This window comes from Lagopus leucura, unplaced genomic scaffold (assembly GCF_019238085.1).
Source record: "Lagopus leucura isolate 7727_CA_CO unplaced genomic scaffold, USGS_WTPT01 Super-Scaffold_100016, whole genome shotgun sequence".
NCBI lineage: Eukaryota > Metazoa > Chordata > Aves > Galliformes > Phasianidae > Lagopus > Lagopus leucura.
In genome coordinates this window covers 13,442,316-13,466,877 of record NW_024962270.1, presented here as the reverse complement: position 1 = coordinate 13,466,877, position 24,562 = coordinate 13,442,316, and the positions used below count along the sequence as shown (strand labels likewise).

At 38.8% G+C, this 24,562-nt stretch overlaps 1 protein-coding gene across 2 annotated transcripts in view; it reads left to right on the top strand.

The window, feature by feature from the left end:
• The window catches only part of STAG2 (stromal antigen 2), a 70,145-nt gene extending 49,503 nt beyond the window's left edge, over positions 1-20,642 (top strand). Inside the window, exons 17-34 of one of the 2 annotated variants that reach the window (XM_042876318.1) lie at positions 480-572; positions 777-866; positions 1,642-1,845; positions 3,350-3,420; positions 3,763-3,850; positions 3,963-4,043; positions 7,061-7,153; positions 9,556-9,730; positions 10,129-10,268; positions 11,334-11,435; positions 13,164-13,312; positions 13,586-13,714; positions 14,063-14,268; positions 14,673-14,862; positions 14,977-15,060; positions 15,629-15,755; positions 16,083-16,160; positions 18,469-20,642. In XM_042876318.1, the coding sequence (XP_042732252.1) occupies positions 480-572; positions 777-866; positions 1,642-1,845; positions 3,350-3,420; positions 3,763-3,850; positions 3,963-4,043; positions 7,061-7,153; positions 9,556-9,730; positions 10,129-10,268; positions 11,334-11,435; positions 13,164-13,312; positions 13,586-13,714; positions 14,063-14,268; positions 14,673-14,862; positions 14,977-15,060; positions 15,629-15,755; positions 16,083-16,160; positions 18,469-18,492 (2,124 nt within the window). In that variant the 3' untranslated portion in view covers positions 18,493-20,642. Of the gene's footprint in view, positions 1-479; positions 573-776; positions 867-1,641; positions 1,846-3,349; positions 3,421-3,762; positions 3,851-3,962; positions 4,044-7,060; positions 7,154-9,555; positions 9,731-10,128; positions 10,269-11,333; positions 11,436-13,163; positions 13,313-13,585; positions 13,715-14,062; positions 14,269-14,672; positions 14,863-14,946; positions 15,061-15,628; positions 15,756-16,082; positions 16,161-18,468 lie in introns of both variants that reach the window. The other variant, XM_042876317.1, reaches the window with a different exon arrangement.
• Positions 20,643-24,562: the final 3,920 nt, after the last annotated feature.

Here is a 24,562-nt window from a genome sequence, read left to right as displayed (position 1 = left end):
CCAAAATCCTACTTATCTAGATGTGTGCAAGTGGCTGTGTGAGGAGGACTGTGTGGGAAGAAGGAAAAGGTTTTAGCCTGTTGCTACTGAGGGGACCAAATTCAGAAATTGAGTTTGTCACTGCAGCCTCCAGTGTCTGACAGCCATGGTTCTTTCATTTTTTTCATGCCTGTAGCACGTGTTTAATGTTGTTTGGACTGCTGTATTTGTTTTCATTGTTAAAGATACAGAATTGATTTTAAAGGAAGCATTGTTTGGAAAGAGACCAAATTCAGTATTTGGAAAAGCAACAAAATAAAACAGAGCAAAATAAGAGAGAGGGGATATGTTTCACAACCTCTTTGAAGGGAACACAGTACAACCAACTGGCTTTTCTCTGATCATGTGAGGTTAATGTATCTGATTGTCATTTCATTAATGGCAGTGAGAATTTGCTCCAGAGCTGTTGTTGTCATTTTCTAACAATACCAATATTGTAGGTGCTGACAGCGAAGGAAAAGAAAACCCAGTTGGATGACAGAACGAAAATTACAGAACTTTTTGCAGTGGCTCTTCCACAGTTGTTAGCAAAGGTAAGTTTAATTCCATCTCTAGCTGATGGGCAGCTGTTAAAATGATAAACAGGAGCAGCTTCTGTAATTAACTGTATGGCTTACACAACTCTTCATTTTGCTTATTAGTTTTTACTAATATTCTATTGGTCTGTGGTTAATTGTGTGGTATTACGTCCCGAATTTTTTCCATTAAAACTTCCTTTTTCCTCGTCAATCTTACAGTATTCTGTAGATGCTGAAAAAGTCACCAACTTGCTGCAGTTGCCACAGTACTTCGATTTGGAAATTTATACAACAGGGCGACTAGAAAAGGTAAGGTAATGTTTAAGATCACTTCACACAAAAGGGGTGAAACAGCCACAATCAAAGGAGAGAATTTTGGCTTTCTCGCTTGAAATTCAGTCTATTGTAGGTGCAGCTTTTTTTATTGAGTGTGACTTGCTTTACTGGAACCCTCATTGAGGATGGGACCTGAACTTAAGCTGCTCTCGTCTCTGTTTTCTGCTTCTCAAATGCACTGTGTTGCTGCACTGTTGAGAAGCAAGTAGCTGGAAGTCACTGGGGTCAAAAAAGGAATAAAATATTTAGTTGACAGCGTAGCCTAAAGGTGATAGAGCAATAATAAGCAACTCAGGGTGAGGAGAGGTATATGAGAACAAGTGAAGTTGGTTTCAGTGCTTATTGCCTGGGTGTTATGCAACTGAATCTTAATTTGTACAGCTTCAAAGACCAAGTATAAATTTTGGTGTGGGTGGGAGATAAGTGCTTCTGTGTTGTTTAGTTGTCATTGCAAATTAAAGTGAAATGAAGATGAACGCATACTGACAACAGCAAATTTTTAATTATTTCCTAAAAAGACATGAAATCTTCAGGCTCTGACAGGCTTCTACTTCATTTCAACTTGTGAATTTACCTCAGAGTTTCATCAGGTTTCTGGTGAACGGTTTTAATCTGTATCATAGTTCTGAGAGGAGGGAAATAAATAGAAGCAGCATGAACTTGTAAGTTTTCCATACGCATTACGTGTTGTTGTCACAATGCCCATGTGTGTGTATATTTAGGTATCTTTTCCTTGTTGTTCTTGTAGCATTTGGATGCCTTACTGCGACAAATCCGGGACATTGTGGAGAAGCACACAGACATCGACGTTCTGGAAGCCTGTTCAAAAACGTACCATGCTCTCTGTAATGAAGAGTTCACAATCTTTAACAGGGTTGATATTGCAAGAAGTCAGTTAATAGATGAGCTGGCAGACAAGTTTAATCGACTTCTTGAAGACTTCCTACAAGAGGTATTTTAATGTAAAACATCAACTTTTCCTGCTCTTGTAAATACATCCAGTATGGTGGTTTGCCTTCCTGTTCAAGTCAGCGAGTTGAGGATATGAACTGCTGTTCCTTTATATCAAGACAGTGATTCTTGAATCTGCTTTTGGACAAGTATCTTTTGGGAATTGGAGATATATTTCAGATAAAGTGTGAAATTGTGTGATATTTTCACTCTGAGGCTTTGAAGCTCGTGGTTTTGAGATAGGTAGCTTTGTTGTTGTGCTGGGATTCTCTTCAGATGTATTGGTGCCACCACTCTTGCCTCTGATTGCACACTGCTGTCAATAAAAGCTCAAAATCTCTGGAAAACACTTCCCCTGCCATCCTTGAATTACAAGCAGATGCATTTATTAGCACAAGAATATTATTTTGTTCCTACACTGTGCTAATTAGAAGAGATGATTTTCTGATACGTTATTTAATGTGACCTTGTGGGTCTCTGACTCTCAACTAAAACTTGTTTCTCCTCCTCTTTATCTGTGATAAGGAGCATGGGAAGCTTCTTTGCTAACTTCTGGCCACACCTCTCAGATGCAGACATACTTTTGCTGAGCTCTGCTCCTGTCCCTCCTGCTCATTGGCCAGAACTGGGACTCCACCCCACAATCACAGGGTGCTGTGGCCTCAGGAGGGAGCGCTCCTGTAATGCAGTTACGTCCCATTTGTGAGGAATAGGAAGAGCAGGGGGTAAGGCAGGGAAATGGAATGTCAGACAGGAAGATGGCAAGTACTCTGGTGGGACTGGTGAAACCCGCAGTGCTTTGATAATGTGTGGCTGCAGAACAGTAACACGCAGGGGACTTGTGTAATCTCTAGCATGCTGATGAAGGCATTCCATGGCTGCAGGTAGTTTATCCTATGTACTTCAATAGGTGCCTTCATGAACTTTTTCTTTCGGCTGCTTTTTTCTCTTCAAGTGCAGGCTTGTCAGAACTTCTGGGGAGATTAGAACAAAGCACCTCCCATATCCCTCCCTCCTAAAGACTTTCTAAGACTTTGTGATTAAAGTAAGATTGAGGTACTGACCCGTGGCCCAACTAGTCCAGTATCTATTGTCTGACAGTGGCCTCTGCTGGATTCTTCGGAGAAAATGGAAGCACCTACATTATGCCTTATGTTCAAGTAGCCTGAGTTTCTTTTCTCCTTCTCTCTTGTACCCCTCCACACCCTGCCCCCCAGCCCAGCATATTTGTCCTTATGCTGCTGACTGATTTCTAAACGTGAAGGCTGATTGCTCTTCCTGCAGTTTGGGGCATGCCATGCATTACCTTCTCTCTCAAACTCTTCAAATCTTCTGAAAACAAATGCACGGAATTGATAAATAATTTAGATGCAGTTCTTTTTACTGTCTTCCCCCCATCCCTCTTTTATTATTATTTTTTTTGTTTTTTAATTTTCCTCTTTGAAGTTCCCTTGTTTGCTTGGTGTATTTTGTTTAGGGTTTCTTATGATATGTTTTTGAAATAGGGGGAAGAACCTGACGAAGATGATGCTTATCAGGTCTTGTCAACATTGAAGAGAATCACTGCTTTCCACAAGTAGGTAGAACTCTGCAAATACCTGTCAGGGTCCATGTTACATAACTTTGGTTGTTGTAGCTTTTGTTATAAAATTTGATAGCTCTAAGTTTTATGCAACCTGTGTTGCATAAAAGCTGGAGTGTCATGTAGAACACATCGCATCTCTTGAATATATTAAGAAATAAAAATCTGAAATCTGTTTTGTTTTGGGCTGGGTGGTGTGTGTGTGCATGTGTGTATCTATGTACATATGAAAAATGGATATTGTAAGAACTTAAGCTCTTAGCAATTATTAATATAAAACTAAATTACAGAAGTGATGTTTGTTTTACATTTCTGCTTCCTTTCGAATGCTTCCAGTGCCCATGACCTGTCAAGATGGGATTTGTTTGGCTGCAACTACAAGTTACTGAAAACTGGCATTGAAAATGGAGACATGCCAGAACAGGTTTGTAACTAAAATCTGCTCTTTAGGAACAGAAGTAAATAGCTTTTGTTGCTGATTTTTTTTTTTCAACTGACCTTTTTCATCTAACACGTTGTTTTCTTTTGGATTTCAGATTGTTATTCATGCACTGCAGTGCACTCATTATGTAATCCTTTGGCAGCTAGCAAAAATTACTGAAAGCAGTTCCACAAAGGTAGGCCCTTTTCCAGATGTATTTGTAAACATGCATTTGTACTTACCTACATGTCATCTGTTGGGAACTGTGATGGAATGCATTAAAAATCAGGGGTGTTTAATTCAGAAACAGTTCTTCAGAATTCATTATTCCAGCAATGGAATGCTTGATGTTTAAGTCATACCATTTCTTTACATTACTGTGTTCTTATTATTGATGCATTCTGTGTTTAAGTTGATAGAATTTTAAGAAATTTTAGTAAAGAAACAGAATGCCTGTTAGTCTAGGATGGTAGCAGTGCTAAGGAGGAGTAGGAAACCACCACTAGCACAGTAGCCTTACTACTTGGAGTAGTTTGAATTTGTTTGCAAACTGAAATATTGATGAGAAATCTGTGAGCAACAAAACCTGTGAGATAACAAGAGTTCACACGCTGTCACACTGCTCTGACTGCTCAGTTTGCTGCAGTCATGCTTTGTTGCTTTTCAACAGTCCTTTAAACGTGTCATATGAAGACATTAAAAAAACTAAGCTACATTAAAAAATTAAGCTACACTTGAAATTTATTCCTGAAACAGTGAGAGGGTCTTTTCAAATTCTGTTTGTAGTAATCTTGCAGGACAGAGCTCGGGCCAATGCCCTATTTCCAATTTCACTTCATAAAATTGTGGAGGATTGTGGTTTCTTGTGTCCACACGATAGCACAGCTTGCAGAGTGGTGAGCTGGTTTGCTTTGTGAAGTGCCTGACGAAAGGAAAATGGTTTTTGGAAAGCCAACTGTTTTCTAACAGACTTGATGAGTTCCAAAACATTTTGATGATCTTTTAAATTGTTCTATAGGTGCACATATGGATGATTTTAATAAAAGATGGTGCATTCTTCTTTTTATGATAGCTTTGCACACCCCATAGGAAGGGTGAATGTTGTGCTCTTACACCTGAAATTTCTGCACTTTCTGTTATTGGAGTTACTGATAATGCACCTTTTTTCAGAGCTGGAATAAGAAAATCCTTGAGATGTGTTTTTGCAGTGATTTTTTTTCTAAATATTTTGCTATTGTTACAGTTAATTTAAGAAAAACATGTTGTGGACATCTGTTGTAGTTTGCTAGTGAGAAAAGGAACTACTCATCAATAATTTACAATCAGTAAATTGTATTTTTAAATGAATAATTCCTTGTTACAATACCTTTGTTTTTTTTTTAATGCTGATGATGTATGTGTTTTTGCTTTTCTTGATTTTAGAATGTGGTAATGTGAGCACTGAGTAGAGGGCAGGAGTGGAGCAGCACGCTGTGTAACTTGTGCTGACATTTTCTATTTTTTAGTAATACAACATTTCTGTGAGATGTGGATCTTTTCGTTATATTTTCAGTCACATTAGGATTTCATCAGTCCAGTAACTGTGGCCTTACTGACTCAGTAATTTGAGTCAGCTAAATAAAAGATTGGTCAACATCCCAATGTTAACGTGTACAAAACAGGGAATGTCAGATACAAAGTGCATAGCTGTGCTGTTGAGAACTCCTTACGTGAGTGAAGGACTTGGAGGCTTTATTAGCTTATTCTTTAAGAGAAGCAGCAGTCTGAGTTTTTTGTAATAAGGATTAAGATTTTACCACAAACCCAGAGACAGAAACTGAACTAAATTCTGGGGAGTCCTGTTGGAAAGGAAGTTTCACTTGGCTGTTTTGCAGTAAAATGAAATTTGTAATACTGTTCAGCAGGAATGAAAAGAACTTACTTGAAAAAGTAGACTTCATTAATACTATTTTCTGCTTCTGAATAATAAAGTCTGGTAAATAAAAGCTTTTGTAACTGTAGTTCAGAAGTGAAGCCTTTTTTGTTGTATTTAACTGCCAGACATACCAGGTACAAACAAAAGTTCAGTGTCAATGGAACACAACTGCAAAGAAGTTGAAGTGCAGACCCAGAAGTGCCTAAACACACTGTGCCTGAAGATTCAGTTCTAACAAAGGCAGACTGCTAACTGCATGCTCTTTGTGAACAGGGTGACTAAGTGTGGGGATTACTTTCATAATATGGGCTGCTTAAAATAAAAGCTACGTAGGCAATTTTATTTTTATTAAAATTTCAAAGAATATTTTTGTATGAAGGAAAGAATATTCTCCTGTTGGTAGCCCTTGTAACATTGTTAAGCAGTGAATGGTAAACGTTGAGAGAAAAGGTTATATGTGGTGAAAGTGTTCTGAAAACATAGTAAAAGAGTCTGTCTTAATAAGCAAGTTAGCTTGTAGCAGTAAGCAGCTGCTGCTTTTCTTTCTGCTGCTGAGATGAAGTGACACGTTGTACCAACGCGTTACCTGTTTTCTTGACGGGTGAGACCTGTTATGTTTTAGGTTGCATGACAGGTTTTTACATTTCTCAGGGGTATTCCTTTTTTGTCTGCCCCAATGCTGCTTCGTAATGTAACTTCCCCAGCTCTGTGTGAGCTGGAGTCTGTGTGTATGAGTAACTGAAGGAAGGACTCCAAGTAAGCTGCCAGTGCATGAAGATATTTGGTATTTGTGTCAGTTTGATACTTGCTCAAAATCTGTTTCTCCAGAAGTAGTACAGCTGCTTTTAAAAATTAGTGCTTATTTTCCTACAGAAGGGAGGAAAGCCCCAGCCCTCATCTGGCACTGCGCTTTATCCCCAGGCAGAGAAATTAACAAATAGTCATACCTTATAGATGTGTCTGTTGTAGTCACAGCTACCTAACAGCCATCCTTTGGGGTGAATATTCAGCTCATTTAAAAAGAAAATGCACCCTGCTCTGAAGTTTTTGTTGCTGTTACTTTTTTCTTTTTAAATAAAGATCTTTGTGAATTTCATCCCATGCCTTTAGTACATGGAGGATGACAGAATTGATGAAATTGCTACTTACTACTTTTGTTTCTGAGTTTAAGTAATGCAGCGAATTTTCATTGACAACATAAGAGGTCTGTGGTGGATTGCTCTATGGGTGTGCATGCACTGCATGTGAATATGAAGTTGAAAAAGCAAAATTGGTGCATTAAATCCTGTTCTTTAAAGGAGGATCTTCTACGTCTGAAGAAGCAGATGAGAGTGTTCTGTCAAATTTGTCAACACTACCTGACCAATGTAAACACTGCTGTTAAGGAACAGGTGAGTGAGAACATTAAGATTTTCTAATATGATACTTCAAGCCATGTGAAAATATGAGCAAGATGACCTTTTCAAACTCAATTCTTTCTAGTTGCTTCAGCTAGCAGAAACTTTATTTGATAGAGTATGTTTGTTGTTTTTTTTTTTAAATTTAATTACTGCTTTTACTTTTATTTAAACAATGATAGGCAGATGCACTGCATCAACTCTCCAGTTTGTGATTCAGGTGGGAGAATTCCATCTCAAGTCTCGGTTGTCATGACACGCATCTGTACTGGAGCAGCTTGTGGATTCCTAGACTCAGAGTTGGAAGGGATAGGAACAGCCATATAAAAGATAGAAGTTATCTTTTTCTTCTGTCTTTGAATGCTAATATTCCCACATTTCAGTTATGGTGTGTATGTGCTCAAGTACTCAAGACCCATGAAAAAAACAGCGTTCCTCCTCTCACTCTAAACATATGGGGACATACCTGGGCAACTTCTCTTATGACTGCATAGTGTGTTCCTCAGTTCTTTGTAGCCACAGGATTTTGTCTGTCTGGATCAGGAGAAAAAGGATGAGTAGTTAACATGCACGTGTTTGTGGATGCATGCATGCATGTAACCTGAGGGATTGCACTGTTGAGAGGCAGCATTTGTTTTTCTTGGTCTTCTGCTGGTCCACTTAGGCAGTGGTCATTTGTTAGCAGTATTAGTTAAGAGAGAATTGGGGACCATTCTGTCGAGCATTCAGAAGCCTCAGTAGTTATGTAGCGCTCACAAAAGAAGAGATTGGAACTTGAGATCTAAAGAATTGAGCCATTGAGTAACGTTGCAGATTTTGGTTGAGTTCCAGTGAATTGCCTTTTCATTTTATCAAGTCAGTCCCCCATACAGTTGTTTTTCATTGGAAAGAGTTTTTAGCTAACATTATGTCTGAGGAATCTACAGACTTCAAAGTGTGTAGGTGTTTATTCCACATGAGTAGTGCCTGTTAGCAGGTAGGAGAGAAGGGTCCATGCTTTTTGAAGAAAAACACAGACATGAAGATGGGGGATTGGTTTTTGTTTTTCTTGTATTTTGAATGGAATTGAGATATTGAGAAAGTAGTTGCCTTGAATTTGGAGGGTAATTGAGTCAAGGAATGGGTTCAGCTGCAGGGACTGGGTGTTTTTTGTTCTGTGTTCAAATAGTTTTCTGGCCAGAATGTTCATAGGAGTTTTAGGTTCCACTGAAGCACATGGATTTCTTATAGCAGGATTATTTCTAAGTGAATGCCATGAACAAAATTTGAACGCTAGAACTTGAGCCATCTCAAAATGAGGAGGAACTAAGCTTTCTTCTGTATATAGTTGTGATTTAACAAATAGAAAATAGGCAGGAGCTCTTTTTGCCACAAACGGTAAAAAAAAAAAGCCTGGTTGAGCTTGAAGTTGAAAATCTGGTCTGCTTTGTCACACCAGTGCAGCTTTGCAACGCTTGCTGTAACAAGAATGTTTTCTTTCTGGAGCTGAACAGGTGTGTTAAGGTCTGAATTATCTAGTATCAAAATCACGAGGTGCAGAGTGTGAAAGTGTGAGTAACAAAAATTACTGAATCTCTCAGTAGGTCTCCTTAAAAGGCTGTGTAACTAAGGTGAATGCCCTGGACGTTAGAACTGCCTCAGTTGTGTACCTCGTGTAGGTGTTTTCCCCTTCTACTCCTGTGAAAGGGGGCTTCAAGAGGAATGCATTTACTTCCATGACTGGGAAAGTGATGGTATTTTCTTTGTGGAGTTTGAGAACAGACCTGTTCATTAAAGTGGAGGAGATTAGATGGATAGGTACATCATGAAGCAGTGTATTGTCCTGAACAGTGTCAGTCTAGGTGTGGGTGTGTTCAGACTTCGTGGGGATGCAGTACAGACGTTCACATCCTGGGTCAGATGGAAGTTTGCCACCAAAATGAAAGAGGTCGGTTCCTTTTTTGGAAGCAAGATGAACCTAGGGATCTGAAAGGGTTGAGTGACCTGAGTTGTGCTAGATGTTTTACCAATGTGATTAATATATAGTTATCTATTCAATTTTAAAAAGCAAAAACTGGACTATTCTGTGGTTGATGCCCCAAAGCTCTCAAGTGACCTCATGTAGCATTCTTCTAGCAGAAAGTTTTCGTGCTCCTCACATTTCATTCTTAAAATACTTTGATATTTAGCTGTCTTCATCCATGCAGCATCTTTATTTAGATACCTGATCTCCATACAGCTGCCTCATGTAAGGAGCTCCTCATGTTTTAAGTTCCAATTAGCCTGTTCAGTTGATTAGGACTTAAGAGGCCTGTGTGCACCACTGGGATCAGTGGAAATGCTTTATTCTCTGTTTAAATAAATTGAAACTAAACTCCACTTTCCAAACAAGTATTTACTAAGGTTTCTTTTGGTAGGCTTTCACAATTCTGTGTGATGTTTTGATGATCTTCAGCCATCAGATTATGACAGGAGGACGTGACATGCTGGAACCACTTGTTTACACTCCTGATTCTTCACTGCAATCTGAGCTACTCAGTTTTATTTTAGATCATGTCTTCATTGATCAGGATGATGATAATAATAGTGCAGGTTGGTACAAAACTTCACGTTTCCTTCATGCGAATTGCTTTCTAATTAATTAATTAATACTCTTTTTTTTGCCAATGCTCTTTTTTTTTTTTTTTCTTCTGGCTGTGGTAATTGTGCATGAGCGTGGAGACAGGTTTGACTGCTAAATGTCAGCAGCCTGTTAAAGCATTTTATGTTTTGGGGATGCGTAAGGTGATAACGGTAAAAATTTTGTGTCATAGGCACCAATGTTACGTGTCTCAAGAGGAGAGACTTGTCAATAGGCACTAAAGCACGTGGCTGTCAGAACTGAGATGTTGGTTTTTCTAAATGCTGACCACTGGCCCACATTGTTCTGTATTACGCTTAAATTAGAAGTATTTAAACCCAACAGTTTTCATCTTTCAAACTCTTTCCAGATGGACAGCAGGATGATGAAGCTAGTAAAATTGAAGCATTGCACAAAAGAAGAAATCTACTTGCAGCTTTCTGTAAACTCATTGTATATACTGTGGTGGAAATGAATACTGCTGCAGACATTTTCAAGCAATATATGAAGGTAAATCTGAATCTTAGTGGTGATACTTCTTAGAAGTATTAAAGTACAGAAACTGAATTTTTTAAAATTGTTTTTTAGTTTGTTCCTTGTGAGATAACTGGTTAAAAGGATGAAGTCTATAAAAACTCCAAAGCAGTTTGTAGGCCTGCTAAAGTTATTCTTCCTTGAGAGGGGAAAAATGGCTGATTGTTTTGCAGTTCCTATGTAGGCAGTGGGGAGGGAAGAAGGAAGCCTGATAATTATTTTGTTTCTAGTTAATGTATTTTCTTTAGTATGTCTGTTTGATGGTCTGTTTTTACTTCAGCTAGAAGTTTAGCAAGATTTTTAAGAATCTTCTCACAGAGATAAACTTTGTCTGGCTTCATTAAATAATTTAAGCTTGCATTTTTTGGAGGAGAAAAGAAAATTGATTTGCAAGTTTTCTTCCCTGCCCCCTGCCCCCTCCCCCCCCACCCCAGGAAAGAATGTGCTCTTTATATCTGTTTCTGTCTTTGTTAAATATAAAATCCTTTCTTAGCTCCTGAGATTCACAGCTACACAATGAGTTCTCATTTTGTGAACGTGTTAAAACTTTGCTCCTTAGTGATTACATTAAAAAAATTAAGATCTGGGCAGCCTGCTTTTGCCTGAGTGCCCTACATATGTTTAGAGTCACTAAATAACTAATTGGGTTTTCTTTGGACTTCAGATACTTCAGAAAATGAACAGGCGACTTCATTGGAAAAATTGCTATGAAGTTTTCCATAAGTGCTTACATTAAGCAAAGAAAATAATTAAAAAAAAACCCTCCCCATCAGAGTCATAGCAGTTACTGAAAAGATTAGATTCTAATCTCATACCCTGAAGGTGGTGAACATGTGTCATTAACAATTGTGTCATGGCCTTGAAGATAAATAGGTCGTTCTACCTCTAAAGTAATACTAGTGATATTAAACCATAATGTCACTACAAGTGTGAACATGTTAGTAATTTTTTCCTTTTCAGTGTCTGAATTCTTCTTTCAAGTGTAATGTTTTCAACTAAAATCAAAAGCTAACATATTCTGTGTGATTTTTTTTTTCCTAGTATTACAATGACTACGGTGATATTATTAAAGAAACAATGAGTAAAACAAGACAGATAGACAAAATCCAGTGTGCTAAAACACTTATTCTTAGCTTGCAGCAGGTAAGAATGATTTACAGTATTTTATGCATGAAATTCCATACAGTATATCATGTGATGTTGCTTAATAGCTCAGGAGAGGTAGTAATGAAAAAAGTCTTAGGAAAGGCAGGGAGAAATAGATTCAGACTGAAATGTTTTGTGCAACTATTTGAAAAACTGGTGAAAGCTTTCCTAAACGTTGTCCTGCTGAGAAGTCTGTGGAAGACTTGTTGGCACACACCAAACATTGCAACTGTGTGATACCTTGTTATTCTAAAACAACAATTTAAGCCACAAATTCAGAAATGTGTTGTGAAATTTCTGGTTAACCTATTTGTGAACAGATTAACAAGCAAAACACTTCGATATTGTGTTGTGCTGCACTTCTCCACACTCTTTAAAACCAACCTTAGTCATTCAGTATTTCTGATGCGGTAGGGATTTGAAACGAAATCATGTTTTACTGCTCTTTTCAGTGAATGAGCTTTTTTGAGACATTCAGTCAGGAGTTGGATTCCTCTGCTTGCATGAGCCATCTCCAGGAATCTTATTATTTACAGTATTGAGGAGATCAGATCAGTAAAGCACATCACTGCAAGCCGCTTTAATCCAATGTAAATCTTTGCTATTGTTGAAAGGACAAAGCTATCCCAATTTGTCCTCCTTCCCCACCCCTTTATTTAAGCACTAGAGTTCATGCGGTTGCATTAATCTAGTTGAGAATTACCCCTAAAAAATCCTTAATGAAGCCCCTAGACTGATCTATCCGTATGGATATTATTGCCAGTACAGGAGAAGGATGATACCTTTATTTTTTGTAGAGCAGCATGACTTTAGCTGGTGGAAACTGCAACACAAAATAGGCAACTGAAGTCTGTGTTGTCCTTGTACAGGACAGGACCTTCTACAGGACCTTTTGCTGTACTTTTCACCAGAGTTTGCAACTACTTGTGATAGCAGGAGAATTCCACCATTGTTAATCTTTTCTGCCCCATATATTTTAAAGGAAAGATAGACAGAGTAGATGAAATAAATATAATTACATGCAAAATAGGAAGGCAGTCATATTACTCTAATGGACAGTAGGAATGGTAACATGAAAGTTCCCAAATATTTAACAATATTTGGTACCTTCCAAATGTAAAAACACACAACCTGCCCACCAACTAAAGAAAAGCCACTAAAGCCAAACCACCTTAAACATGTGAGCTAGCATTAAAATAGAAACTGAGCAGAGAAGGAATACTGAAAGTGATGGGAATAAAGGGAATAACTGAGTTGGAGTGAGCTGCAGCAGCATAAAAGAGCTATGCTCTTGTGATCCAGAGTCAACTCAGTCTGGTTTTATTTCCTTCATTATTCTCATTTATGAAAAATATACAAAAAATGAGTTCAGTAGGAGCAGTAGTTTGACAAATTGTCATAAAAATGCCATGTTAGAATTTAGCCCATTTGTTTCATCGCTGTCAGGGTGCAGATCAGGGAATCATAGATGTCCCGCTTAGGGAAGGGCTGGAATCTGTTGTCTGATGTATTTGGCTTGACGCAGTCCTTGAGATGAGCACCTTGTCCAAGCTGGTCTCAGGCAAGAGGGGCCTTATCTGAGCTTTCCTAAGCCTGCACGTTTCTCTGTTGGGTGTCAGGCTGTAAAATCACATTTTACTGAAATTTAACTTTATGAAGCTTGTGCAGAACTTGTCATAATCTTTTTTAAAAATAAACTAAAATCTCCTTTTTCATTTCAAACAGCTTTTCAATGAAATGATTCAAGAAAATGGTTATAATTTTGACAGATCATCACCGGCATTCAGCGGCATAAAGGAGCTTGCTCGACGTTTTGCTTTAACATTTGGACTGGATCAATTGAAAACAAGAGAAGCTATTGCTATGTTACACAAGTAATTGTGGGCTTTGTATTACTTCCTCATTCATAAACGCTTCTTGCCCATCGTGGTTGAAGTATTTCTTTAGGCTAATGCTGTTAGTTTAATACAAACCGCATCAGCACTACAGATGTTAACTTTATGTCACCTAGTTCCAACTTAGGTGCTGACTGAATGGTTGCTTTCTTGAAATAGGGAAAAAGTGTCCAGTGTTGATAGCACCACAGTTCTTAGAGCTTCTTCTACAGTTTTTGCCTTAACGTTTTTTTGTTTTTAATGTTTTCTTAGGGATGGCATAGAATTTGCCTTTAAGGAGCCTAATCCACAAGGTGAGAGCCACCCACCTCTGAATTTGGCATTTCTTGATATTCTGAGTGAGTTTTCCTCCAAACTTCTCAGACAAGACAAAAGAACAGTGTAAGTATTTTCTTGGTGTCATTGGTATTTGTAATGATAACTGTAAAAGGTGTGCCTCTGAATATGCATGTGTGTGGTGCAGTAACTTAAAATAGAACTTCAGGATGATAAATACTACTTCACAGTGAGGCAGTCACATATAATCATAAAGGATAAATTGTGTTTTACTTTTGTTTTCTCACTTTATGGTGGATGAACAGAAATCATGGTCTGAGTTTCTCATTACAAGGCTGTTTTGTTAAATAGGTGAGAAGTCTCAGTGATGATTTCAGTAGTTACTGATCTTGACAAAGTAATGTCATGTTGCAGGTATTTGGCATCTTTCTAATTAATGTTTTCCACTTCAAGGTATGTTTACTTGGAGAAGTTTATGACCTTTCAGATGTCCCTACGAAGAGAAGATGTGTGGCTTCCTCTCATGTCCTACAGAAACTCTTTATTAGCTGGTGGGGATGATGATACTATGTCAGTAATTAGTGGAATTAGCAGTCGAGGATCTACAGTAAGAAATAAGAAAACAAAGCCAGCAACAGGGAAGCGGAAAGTACCTGAAGGTAGAACTTTTCTCATTTTAAAATTTACTACAGCAGTTACTCAGAAACTGTATTTGTTGATCTCTATTTGTTAGCTTGAGTGAATTGGCATACTTCAATGTTGTTTGTTTTTTTTTTTTTAAAGACAGAATAAGTTTGTGCGCATTTTGGTTGAAAACCTGTTCATCTGAGGAGTTTGAATAGCATTAACATTGAGACACAAAAAGAAATAGAGGCACTGCATTGTATTAAGTTACAGAAAATAAAAGTATTCTAGGGTACTAGCCAGGGCTTTGGGGGTCACGTGAGAATTTGTGAACAAAAGTTAAAATTGTTTGTCAGTAAGCAGGAAGTACATTTGGTAGATTTACACATTCCGTTTCAGACAAGTTTAAAAAGGTTTAATACCCAGTGTTTCCTTCTAGCTGAAGAAAGCAGCAGTAGTGACAGTATGTGGATGAACAGGGAGCAGACAATGCACACACCAGTCATGATGCAGACACCTCAGCTTACTTCCACAATAATGAGGGAGCCCAAGAGATTGCGACCCGAAGAGAACTATATGGGTGTCTATCCTATGCAGCCTGAACACCACCAAGCTCCACTGGATTACAAGTACGTAACCACGTAGGTCTGCATTGTGTTAGTGTTCATACACAAAACAGTTTTTGTTTAAAATAGAATAATGGTCTTTTTAAGCACGCAAGTAACGTGGATGTTGGCTCAAAGGCAACAGGAAGAAGCCGCACGACAACAACAGGAGAGGGCAGCGATGAACTACGTCAAGCTGAGAACCAACTTGCAACATGCTATGTGAGTGAGAGTGGAATGTGACTGTGGTAGTTTGGGAAGGGTGTTAAACACGGCATTACTCTTAGATGTCTTAAGAGGGACATGTTCTGATCTTTCAGTGTTATATTTCTGCCCATGCTGTACTTACATTTGACCTAGAATTGACATAAAAGCTGAGAGTTGTCCTGTAGAACTAGATGGATTGTCATGCAGGTCTTCTGTAGAACTTCCCAACTTAGACAGATATTCCTTCTTGCCTTGTCAGAAGGCATGGAAGAAGAGAACTAGATCGTTTCTCTGTTGAGCATGAATAGTTTCATGGAAGTCTCGGAACTAGATCTAGTTTTGATCTGCTTGTTGATTTCTCCTGCCTCTCAGTACCCATTTGGAGTAGTCTTGCAAAATTTACTCTTAGAATCTTCTATCTGGTTGAATACTTCCTTTAATAGTAGTTAGGCTTTAATTGAATTACTTAATATCTATCTGAAGGATTTGTCATTTATTGGGAGTTTTTTGCTGAACATCAGCATTTTGAATGTTCACGTGCAGCTTCGGTGCTAAACAACATGCTTTCTCTTTTCAATTCCAGTCGGCGTGGCACAAGTCTAATGGAAGACGACGAAGAGCCAATTGTGGAAGATGTGATGATGTCATCAGAAGGGCGAATTGAAGATCTCAATGAAGGCATGGATTTTGACACCATGGACATAGACCTAGTAAGGAACTTACTTGTCCTTTTAGTTTGGTGTAGATCTGAGTTTCTGCTTTTAAAGTAAGGAGGCTGGAATCGAATTTTCCTTTTGGTGAAACAAAATAATTGATGTTAATCTCTGCATTCTTAAATGGCTGTGCCACTGCCTGTGTGCATATTCCGTTTTATTTCAAACTGCCACACAGAGATCAAACATGTAATAACAACGTAAGAAAATTTGTGCCTCATAATTTCTTATCCCTTAAGACTTAGCTTCATGTATTACAATGGAAGCACTTCACGTGTATGTTCTGAAGTCACTATAAGGTGTTTATTTGCTTACTTTCTACAGCCACCATCGAAGAACAGGAGAGAAAGAACGGAACTAAAACCAGATTTCTTTGACCCCGCTTCGATCATGGATGAATCGGTAGGTTAACTTACGTAAGAGGAAAATAATGTTAAATCAGTCTTAAGGTTACAGCACTCTCTTCAAGTTTTAAATGGGAAGAATGCAGTCTTTACACTGTCTTCAGTAGCCCGTTTTGGCAGACTGGAACAGCCGATGAAATACTTTTTGCAGTAATTCAGCTTTATAACTTCTAAGGTATTTACACGTTCATAGGATTTTTGTTCTTAACACTTTACATGTAGCTGTGTCAAATTCGGACACAGAGAAAAAAATGCAGAAGTTAGCAGAGCTTAAAATAAAATAGAATCAACAAAAACCTGCATACACAATATTAAAGCAACTTCCCTGTTACGATGAACTTAGTTGAGTGACTCTGATGGCATTGCCAGTTGTCAGTGTTGGATTGTTTGGGATTTTTTAAATTGCCATATTAACTTCTACTCATAAGTAAGATAATGAAGAAAATAAATAATAGAGACAATACAGATCTATGTTTATGGAGATGAGAGGTGTTTTTTCTTTCCATATGAAGTTTTAGGTCCAAAACATCCGAAGTCTGTAGTTTCTGCTTGCAGTTGCCCTTTTTTCCGACTTGATAAATCTGCAGTCTCTATTCTCTTTTAAAAAACTGCATGAGGGATTCCTTCTGTCTTGAACCACTTGTAATGTATGCAGCCATTTTTGACCTTGTGTAGCTGGTACAAAATTACACTGGAAATAACAAGCTGCAGCAACCCAGCAGAGGACAGTACAGCAAGGCTTCCTGGGAATCTTGGACAGCTTGGTGGAATTTGGAAGACGGTTACATATTTTTGCAGTATTGTTGCAGCGTGAATCTGTTCTTGTTATGAGAGAAAAGAAGTCCTAAAAACTGTTTTAAATGCAAATCCATATATTTTGTGCTAGCGCTGATGAATCAGAGTAGGTTGTGCATCTAGCTGTTGTGTGTTCTGTTCTTGAAGTAACAGCCAGAAAGTTAACCAGTCTTCTGACTTTTTGTTTTAGAATAGCTCTTCCCTTCCTCCTCTTAATTTTAGTTCATTGATCTGTGAAATACCAGTCATTTTTATTCTGGCAACACTGAAAATTTGGTCTTCTGCGGGTGTATCTCACTCCATTTCAGTAACCTTTCAGCTTTTCAGTTTCAAAAATTAAGAGTGGGTTTAATTTGTTTCCTGTTAGCTAGTTTTCTTCCCTGTTACTTTATTTCTCATTCGTTTTACCATCGTCCCATGTAAGCCCAAGACTTGCGAGGCACTCCTTAGCTGCAGTTGGGCAGCGTCGCCACATGATGGCAGCCAGCTACAGCCTCATTGCTCTGCAAGCTGTGGTAGTCGGTTCTGAGGCTGTAGCAGCGTCCTGCTTGTCTGTGCCAGAAGAAGCTGTAGTCTGTTTCCTGCAAGGAAGGAGAAGTGGCACACTGAAATAAGTCGGTGCAGTCAGGGGGACATGATCTAGCAGTCATCCCAGTGGAACATAGCAGGAGTGGTTGACCTGGAAGCAGGACTGCACTGAACAGCTGCATCACAGAGGAGAGCTGCTCTTTAGCATAAGCTCCACCTAAATGAATTTAACTGCCTAGATGGGGAAGCTCTATTAGTGCTAAGAATAATTTGTCTTAAAGTAGAGCTGTTAGTTGATCACTGGGTATTTTGAACGTTTGACATAGCGGTGAGGATACGTGCTTTCATTGGCACAGAAAATAATGTGGCTTGCTTCCACGTGGGAAGTGGAATCTGATTCTTTGTTTCTGGAAAGCTTTCCATTTAATCATGCAGCGTTCTGAAGGACAGTACTTTTAATTCTAGCTATTTACGGGTTTTTTGCTTTGCTTTTTCACTCTTTTCCTGGCAGAAATACTGTTTTTATTACAAAATGTCAGGCTGGTGTCCCAGCTTGGTGCTGCAAGCTGACCTGTGGTTAGGAACACGGGCATGGCAGCAGCCAGCACGTGGAGTATCTTGTCTCAGGCTTAGTTGCCAAGAACTGCAAACCTGATTTCAGGTTAAGATCTATAGAATTGCTGTTGTGAAACAAGTCTAGATTAGGCAACTAATTAAAGATGACTTTGTGATTATTATCTAAAGTAATTAAAACACAGAATCTAGTTTGTTTCAAGTGTGGGGGAAAAAATTTCTATGAGGAGCCCTTTCCATATAATGACATGAATCAGAAGTGTGGTAAATTTGGTTTGGAGGAAAAATAAACTTACAATGCCTTATGCGTATCTTCAAGTGTCTTAATCTTAAACCATATGTTAATTGCTTTGCTTTTGTTAAATGTGTAGTAGACTACAAATTGACACCGTTTCTAACTTTTTTTTTAGGTTCTTGGGGTGTCAATGTTTTAATACCAGAGCAGCAAATAAATCAGTGGTGAAGTCATTTTCTAAGTGGAAGAGGAAGTTTTTTCAATACAAAATTGTGGTAGATACAGTGAAATTCTGAACAGATTTTTCTCTAAGGAGAATGACATGCTTTCAAGATCAAGTGCATTGAAGGGGCAGTTTTGTTTGCCTGCAAAAAAAGAAAAAAAAAAAAAAAAAAAAAAAAAGAAATGTAAAGGACAAGTAAACAATTTGAGGATAAGCTACACTTTTTGTTGGAAAAATCAATATTTTATTTATGTGCTATCAGTTTATTTCCGGATCACAAGGAGTATTCCCTCTTAGTTTTAACCTAACAGTCTGAGAGGTGTTTGGTACAGATTTGAGCTCCTCTCTGCATACATTTGCTGGCTGTAGTAAATAAGCACGAGCTCTGCTGGATTGCCGTTCACACCACGAAGCGAAGCGATAGGCGGATTGGTTTTCTTGTGGCAGTAGAGCCAGAAGAGTGTCAGTATTTCAAATTGAACGCAAACTTCAGCGACAGAACGTGTGTGTGGATTACGAAGGCATTATGTGGAGCAGAATTATAACCGCTTTTTGATCTAAAACACTCTTTTATTCCAAAAGCTTCATGCTAGCCTTCTCAGAAAGGTCCAGAAACTACGAGTGACCAGAAGGTAACAGGTCTCAGTCATGCTTGCCCATTTCCAACCCTGAAAGTTTGCTTGTCCTTTAAGAAAAATGTAATGTTGTGAAATTCCTTCCAGTAGTGCCACTGTATTTTGTCTCCAAATAAAAGAAGCTTATTGTAGTATGTTTGCAGAAAAATTCTAAACAAAAATTATACAGCTTATTAGAGTGTGGGAATAGGGATCTAAATTTTAAATAAAATTATATATATATATAAATTGGTGCTGATTTTATAATTGCGCAGTTTGTTTAGTTTTTTCTTACTTTTAAATTCCAACTTAAAATTATGAGGTTTCAGAAATATATTGAAAGTTTAACAATGTTTAAAAATAGAAGAGCATGAGAAGTCATGCTTTAAAAATGATTTTTAAATTTGTATTTTATATTGTTTTATCTATCTGTCTTTGCAAGCAGTCTTCAGGTTAAAGATACTTCTAACAGGTTACAGTACATTTCCTCTGTATGTAAATTAGATTGGATAATAGAAATTCATAAACAACCCATAATCTTCTTTGAAAGCTAAGCTTTAAACTTCATTTTGTGTCCATTCACAAATAAATTAAATTTGGTCTAAAACAGAGAGTGGATTTATGCCATTTTGACATCGACTCATTTTGCAAGGCTTAGGCAGCTAGACATCATCTTAAAGGAAATATTAACTTATATGACATATGTATATTTTTTGTCAGTTGTCTCTCAGTTCTCCAGGTATATTATTTTAATCATTCCATGCCTTAATACGCTTGCAATACAAGGATCTCCCAAACGGGCGAACACAAAAAGGCTTCCTGTTTTTAGACTTGGAAATCAAACATCGGGCTGTGGTAGCCAAAAACCATAGGGTGTCTAAAGGATCACGATGAAATGTAATTATTTTACTAAATCACGGGATAACGACAAACTCGGAACTAGGCCTGCCTAACTCATTCTGCATAAATAAATACTCATGTCTAAAAGTACTGCCTATATTGTTTTTCACACCACTGCATTTAATAGAACTGCTGAGAGGACTGTATATATGATTTTAAACTTAAGTTGATTTTTCTTACTCTTGAAGGAGTGTTTCTTTGTGAAAGCAGTTCTTACAGCTTTGTTTTCAACCAGCTAAAAATGTTTTATATATTTACCTTAACCTGTTGTCCTCCACATTCTATTGTCCTAATTGTACTGTTTTCTGATTTGTATTTATGTCTTGAGACAGTAACTTTTTGAATAAAAATAAACCTGCAGTATGTTGTATGTTTGATCTTTTTAAATCGGGGATAGGGGAGGCCGGTGAAGAAGGGGGAACGAGTGATGCAAATGTTATGTTTATAGAAACCAGAATCTTTTTCCATGTCTTTTAAGTGTTTGTCTCAGAGTTGGGATAATGTATGGAAAAACTGCACTGTTTTATATTTGTAATAAATTGTACAAGTTTTTAAAATGTGAATAAAGCACTAATTGGGTTAATAATTTAAAGTAGAAAAGTTATGCAATCATGATTGTTTGAAATATGCTTTGAGTTCAACTTGTTAAAAGAATCAGCGGTGTAAATACAGAGCGAGCTTTTCCAGAGGTTAGTACCTGCAAATAAAATTTTTAACATTTGTATAGAACTTTTACATGCCCAGAAATGGATGGTTAATTATTTTTGTGTTACCTTTTCTAAAGCCGTACCGATAGCCTTTGTGCTGCTTGCTTCTTCCTCCGACCTTTGGCCTGACGTTCCTCAGAGTGCTTTTGGTCCTGATGCTGTCCACAGCCAAACGGGGCCGCTGGGTAAGGTCAGCTGGAACGGGGCTGACTGTACGAACTGCTTTCAGCCCTTCTGTGTCTCATGCACCTGATAAACGTTGTCAGCTTAACTGGCTGAGAGAGGGGAGAAAGCTCCTTTCTGGTAGAAGCCCTGAAGGGATCCCTTGTAAAATCTTACTGCTAGTGCTCCTCGTCCCTGCGAGTGGGACTTTGTGCTTCCTCACTACACTCCTGGCTAAATCTTGCTGTAAGTTCAGTAACAATATCTCCTGGAACATGGCTTTAGTAGGTCTGAGTTGATAACGCAAGGAAAATACCCTCACTGTTCAATGTACAATCTGTTCTAGTCAGAGCTTTGGGTACAGATGCCTGTAAATGAAAGAAACCTGACTTTGGAAAGGACATGTGATAAAAATGTAGAGAATAACAAACGCTTCAAAGAAAGTGGAGGCTGTCCTCTGGTTCACTGAGGAGGCCGCAGGGAGGGTATTGAGGCTGAATGAAACTGAAAGGAAATAGTCATCAGATACTCTGTAAAAAAGTATTTCCTGATATTAAACAACCAAAGAGAATATGTAAGAAGCTCACGATTGCTGTTGTGTTTTTTTCCCCTTTGGATGCTGCGTTCCCGATTCAAATAGCTTGTTTTAGGGTCAGGTAATTCACTTCTTCTCTAATCTTGGTTTAACTAAGCAGTTGCCACATCAAATTATTACTCCTCACTGTTCTCCAGATAGTTTACACGTGCATTTGTCCCAGCACACAGCTTCACAGTCCCGGTACTGCTAGCTTCCTACTCATAAAACACTTAATGCTTATTTAGAGATTGACTGCCTTTCAATCTGTAGCTACTTGACTTTGTTTTTCAACGGCCTGATTAATGTCACGGCCTACTTTGTTCATTGAAGCATTTATTGAAACTGACAATTTTTGCTTCAGGATTCTGACAAAGTGCAAATTGGTTCCTTAAAAATGCTGCTTAAATGTTTTGACTGCTTTCGTTTAATTTTAGCTCAATTTTGCATGGATGCCCCGGCCCTGGAAACACCCAGGGTCAGGATCCAGGCACCTGGTGGAGCTGTGGTGTCCCTGCTCGGTACAGGGCGGTTGGACCAGGTGGCCTTTAGAAGTCCCTTCCAACTCTAAGGATTCCATGGTTCTGTGACTGTTACAATGAATTTATGATACTGAATGGCTTGTGCCATTCCTGTTGTTCATAATTGTAGGTGCACTCTGATAGTGAGAATTTTGATGTCGGCGTCCAAATGGAGTCATTTCTGTAGAGGAGGGAGATCCTACGTGCTTGAAAAATGCAGTAATGCAGGGCAGTGTTAACAGTTCCATACGAAAAAAGACGATTCGTATCCGCTGTCCTGTCTTTTGCCTCCGCTGTCTTTCCTGAATTTCTTAGAGTTAATGTTAATTTTTACATATTTATAAACAAACATGCCTTTTAACAGCTGAACTTGTCATAGATGTTGGTAGATGAGATTCGGTTGCTTTATTGTTGTGGTTTTTGTAGTTGCTGCCAGGTTTTACAGGTGGAAATCACGGTAGCATTACAGAGTGAAGCTCTGTGCCCCTCAAATTACCTAAAGCGTATTAAATTGGTTTTTGGTATCTGCCTGCCAGAACCCCACATTAAAACTATTATTATTGTTTTAAAGAATGTGTTCATTTCTTTGTGATGGAACCATGAGCTGCACTTCCAGTTTTGCAAGTGAAATTTATGTTCAGCTCATAACAGCTTGAATTCTGCCCTTCTAAAGAAGGTTTGTTAAGCTGTGTATCAAAATATTAAATCCTTTAAGGGTTCCCTGAAATAAGGAGGTGTGAAGTCAGTAATTGCTTCTCGTTAAAGCGTCCAGGTTCTAAAGGGGAGGTTTGGAGGTTGACTCGTGGTTGCTGGGGCTCCATTGCAGCCTTCTGCCTTGGCACTGCCAGCCTGAGTGCTGCTGGAGCTCCACGTGGCAGCTCCAGTCAGGTGCTGTGCTATGGCTGTTCCAGGAAGCCATGCAGTTTGCCTCTGCTTTTTAAATAGCAGTTAAACCACAGTTCTTGAGTGACAAACGTGCAGATCTCTTACCATTTCAGCACGTTCTTCACGGGTTTATATTCTGTTTTCTTCATTTTAGACTGTTGAACTCCACCAACAGCAAAAATGCAAACCACATCCACTTGTTTTTGTTAGCGTGCACAGAAGCGCTTTGAGACATGGTGTATCTTGTGTCTAGTCTGTTCTTGGTGCTTTTCAGCTTAAAATACCGAGCTGTCTCTTACATACCTGGTTTGGAACTGTCACCTGACAGAACCTGTCTTCTGCATCTTGGAAAGAGCAGATCCTCTTTTTGCTTTTTTCTTCTCTTTCCATGAGCTCTCCCTCTGCAGGCATGGCAGTGCATCGTGCACCCGGGTTGGGTTAGGGAGGTGGCTTTATTGGTGGAACTCTCTTATAGTTTTCTTTCTGTTGGAGGTACTGAGGGGTTACAGTTTAAGGACGAAGCACAAAAATGCTGGTAGCTGGAGAGTCCTGTGTGTTTGCACTATCAGGAGCTTGTTTGGGAACATTTCCTTTTTCTTGCTCATTTCAGTATCTTGTACTTGGTGAAAGCAGCTTGTTTGAAGTGCCATGAAGCTAAAAGGAACAGATGCTCTACTTAAAGTTGCTTTCATTACAAATTCTTTTTTTTTTTTAAACCTTGCAACACTTCATCTTCCACGTCTTCCTCTTCAGAATGACTTGTAACTTGCACAGCTCCCAGGCTCACCTGGGCTGGGTGTGTGGATCCGACAAGAAGCAGCTCTGTGTACAGCAGTAAGAGCACTAAGAAGGGGATTTCAGCTATTTGCATTACCTCCCTTTCTCTAGGATTTGTTTTGCATTTACAAAAGAGAATACCTTGTTTATGTTTACTGTGTTGTGCTGCTGTTTTGTCACAGGTTGTGACAGATGCTTGGGTACTGTAGTGTAGAAGTGTCATCTCCTCCTATGGTGTTGCCTTAGCCTGCAGTATTAGAGCTGGGTCATGCTCCATTATTAATAGTGAAAACATCTGTCATTTACACATTGGCCGAATCCCTGCCTCCAAGGGAGTTTATGTGTATATAGAATCTCTTATTCATTAACAGCTGGGGATGGTGTGTGGTATGATCTTGCTCATTGGAGACTGATGGGGTGGTCAGTATGAGCTGGGCCAATACAGGCAGCTCTCACCTGTTGGCACAATGAGGGAATCCATTTTTCATCAGAAAACATTATGGACAAACAAAGCTGCTTGGTTGTGGGTCTTTTCAGACCATGGTAGATGGGTGTGCTGCATCCATACCTCCTACCCGTGCAGGGGGAGCGGAGTGGGGACGCTTCTACCAGTGATGTATTAGCTGAGACCTCTTCCAAAGTCTTAAGGAGTAAAGTAGTTCCAACTCATCCCAGCCTATTTTTGAAGAAGTCCTCTTGCTTGAAGTGTCCCTGTTCTGCTCTCCCCTTCCAGCACAAATGTAGAAGTGCCCTCTTACTCCTCTCCTAAAGCGATGCTGTAGCTGTGGCAAGTGGGCAGAAGCATTCCTCTTGGGGTACTGAAGTGATGGGCATGCAGGGGAATCTGCTTTATCAAATTGTCCTCTTTAACCAGCATGCATACAGCAAAAGGACTATTTCCTGAAT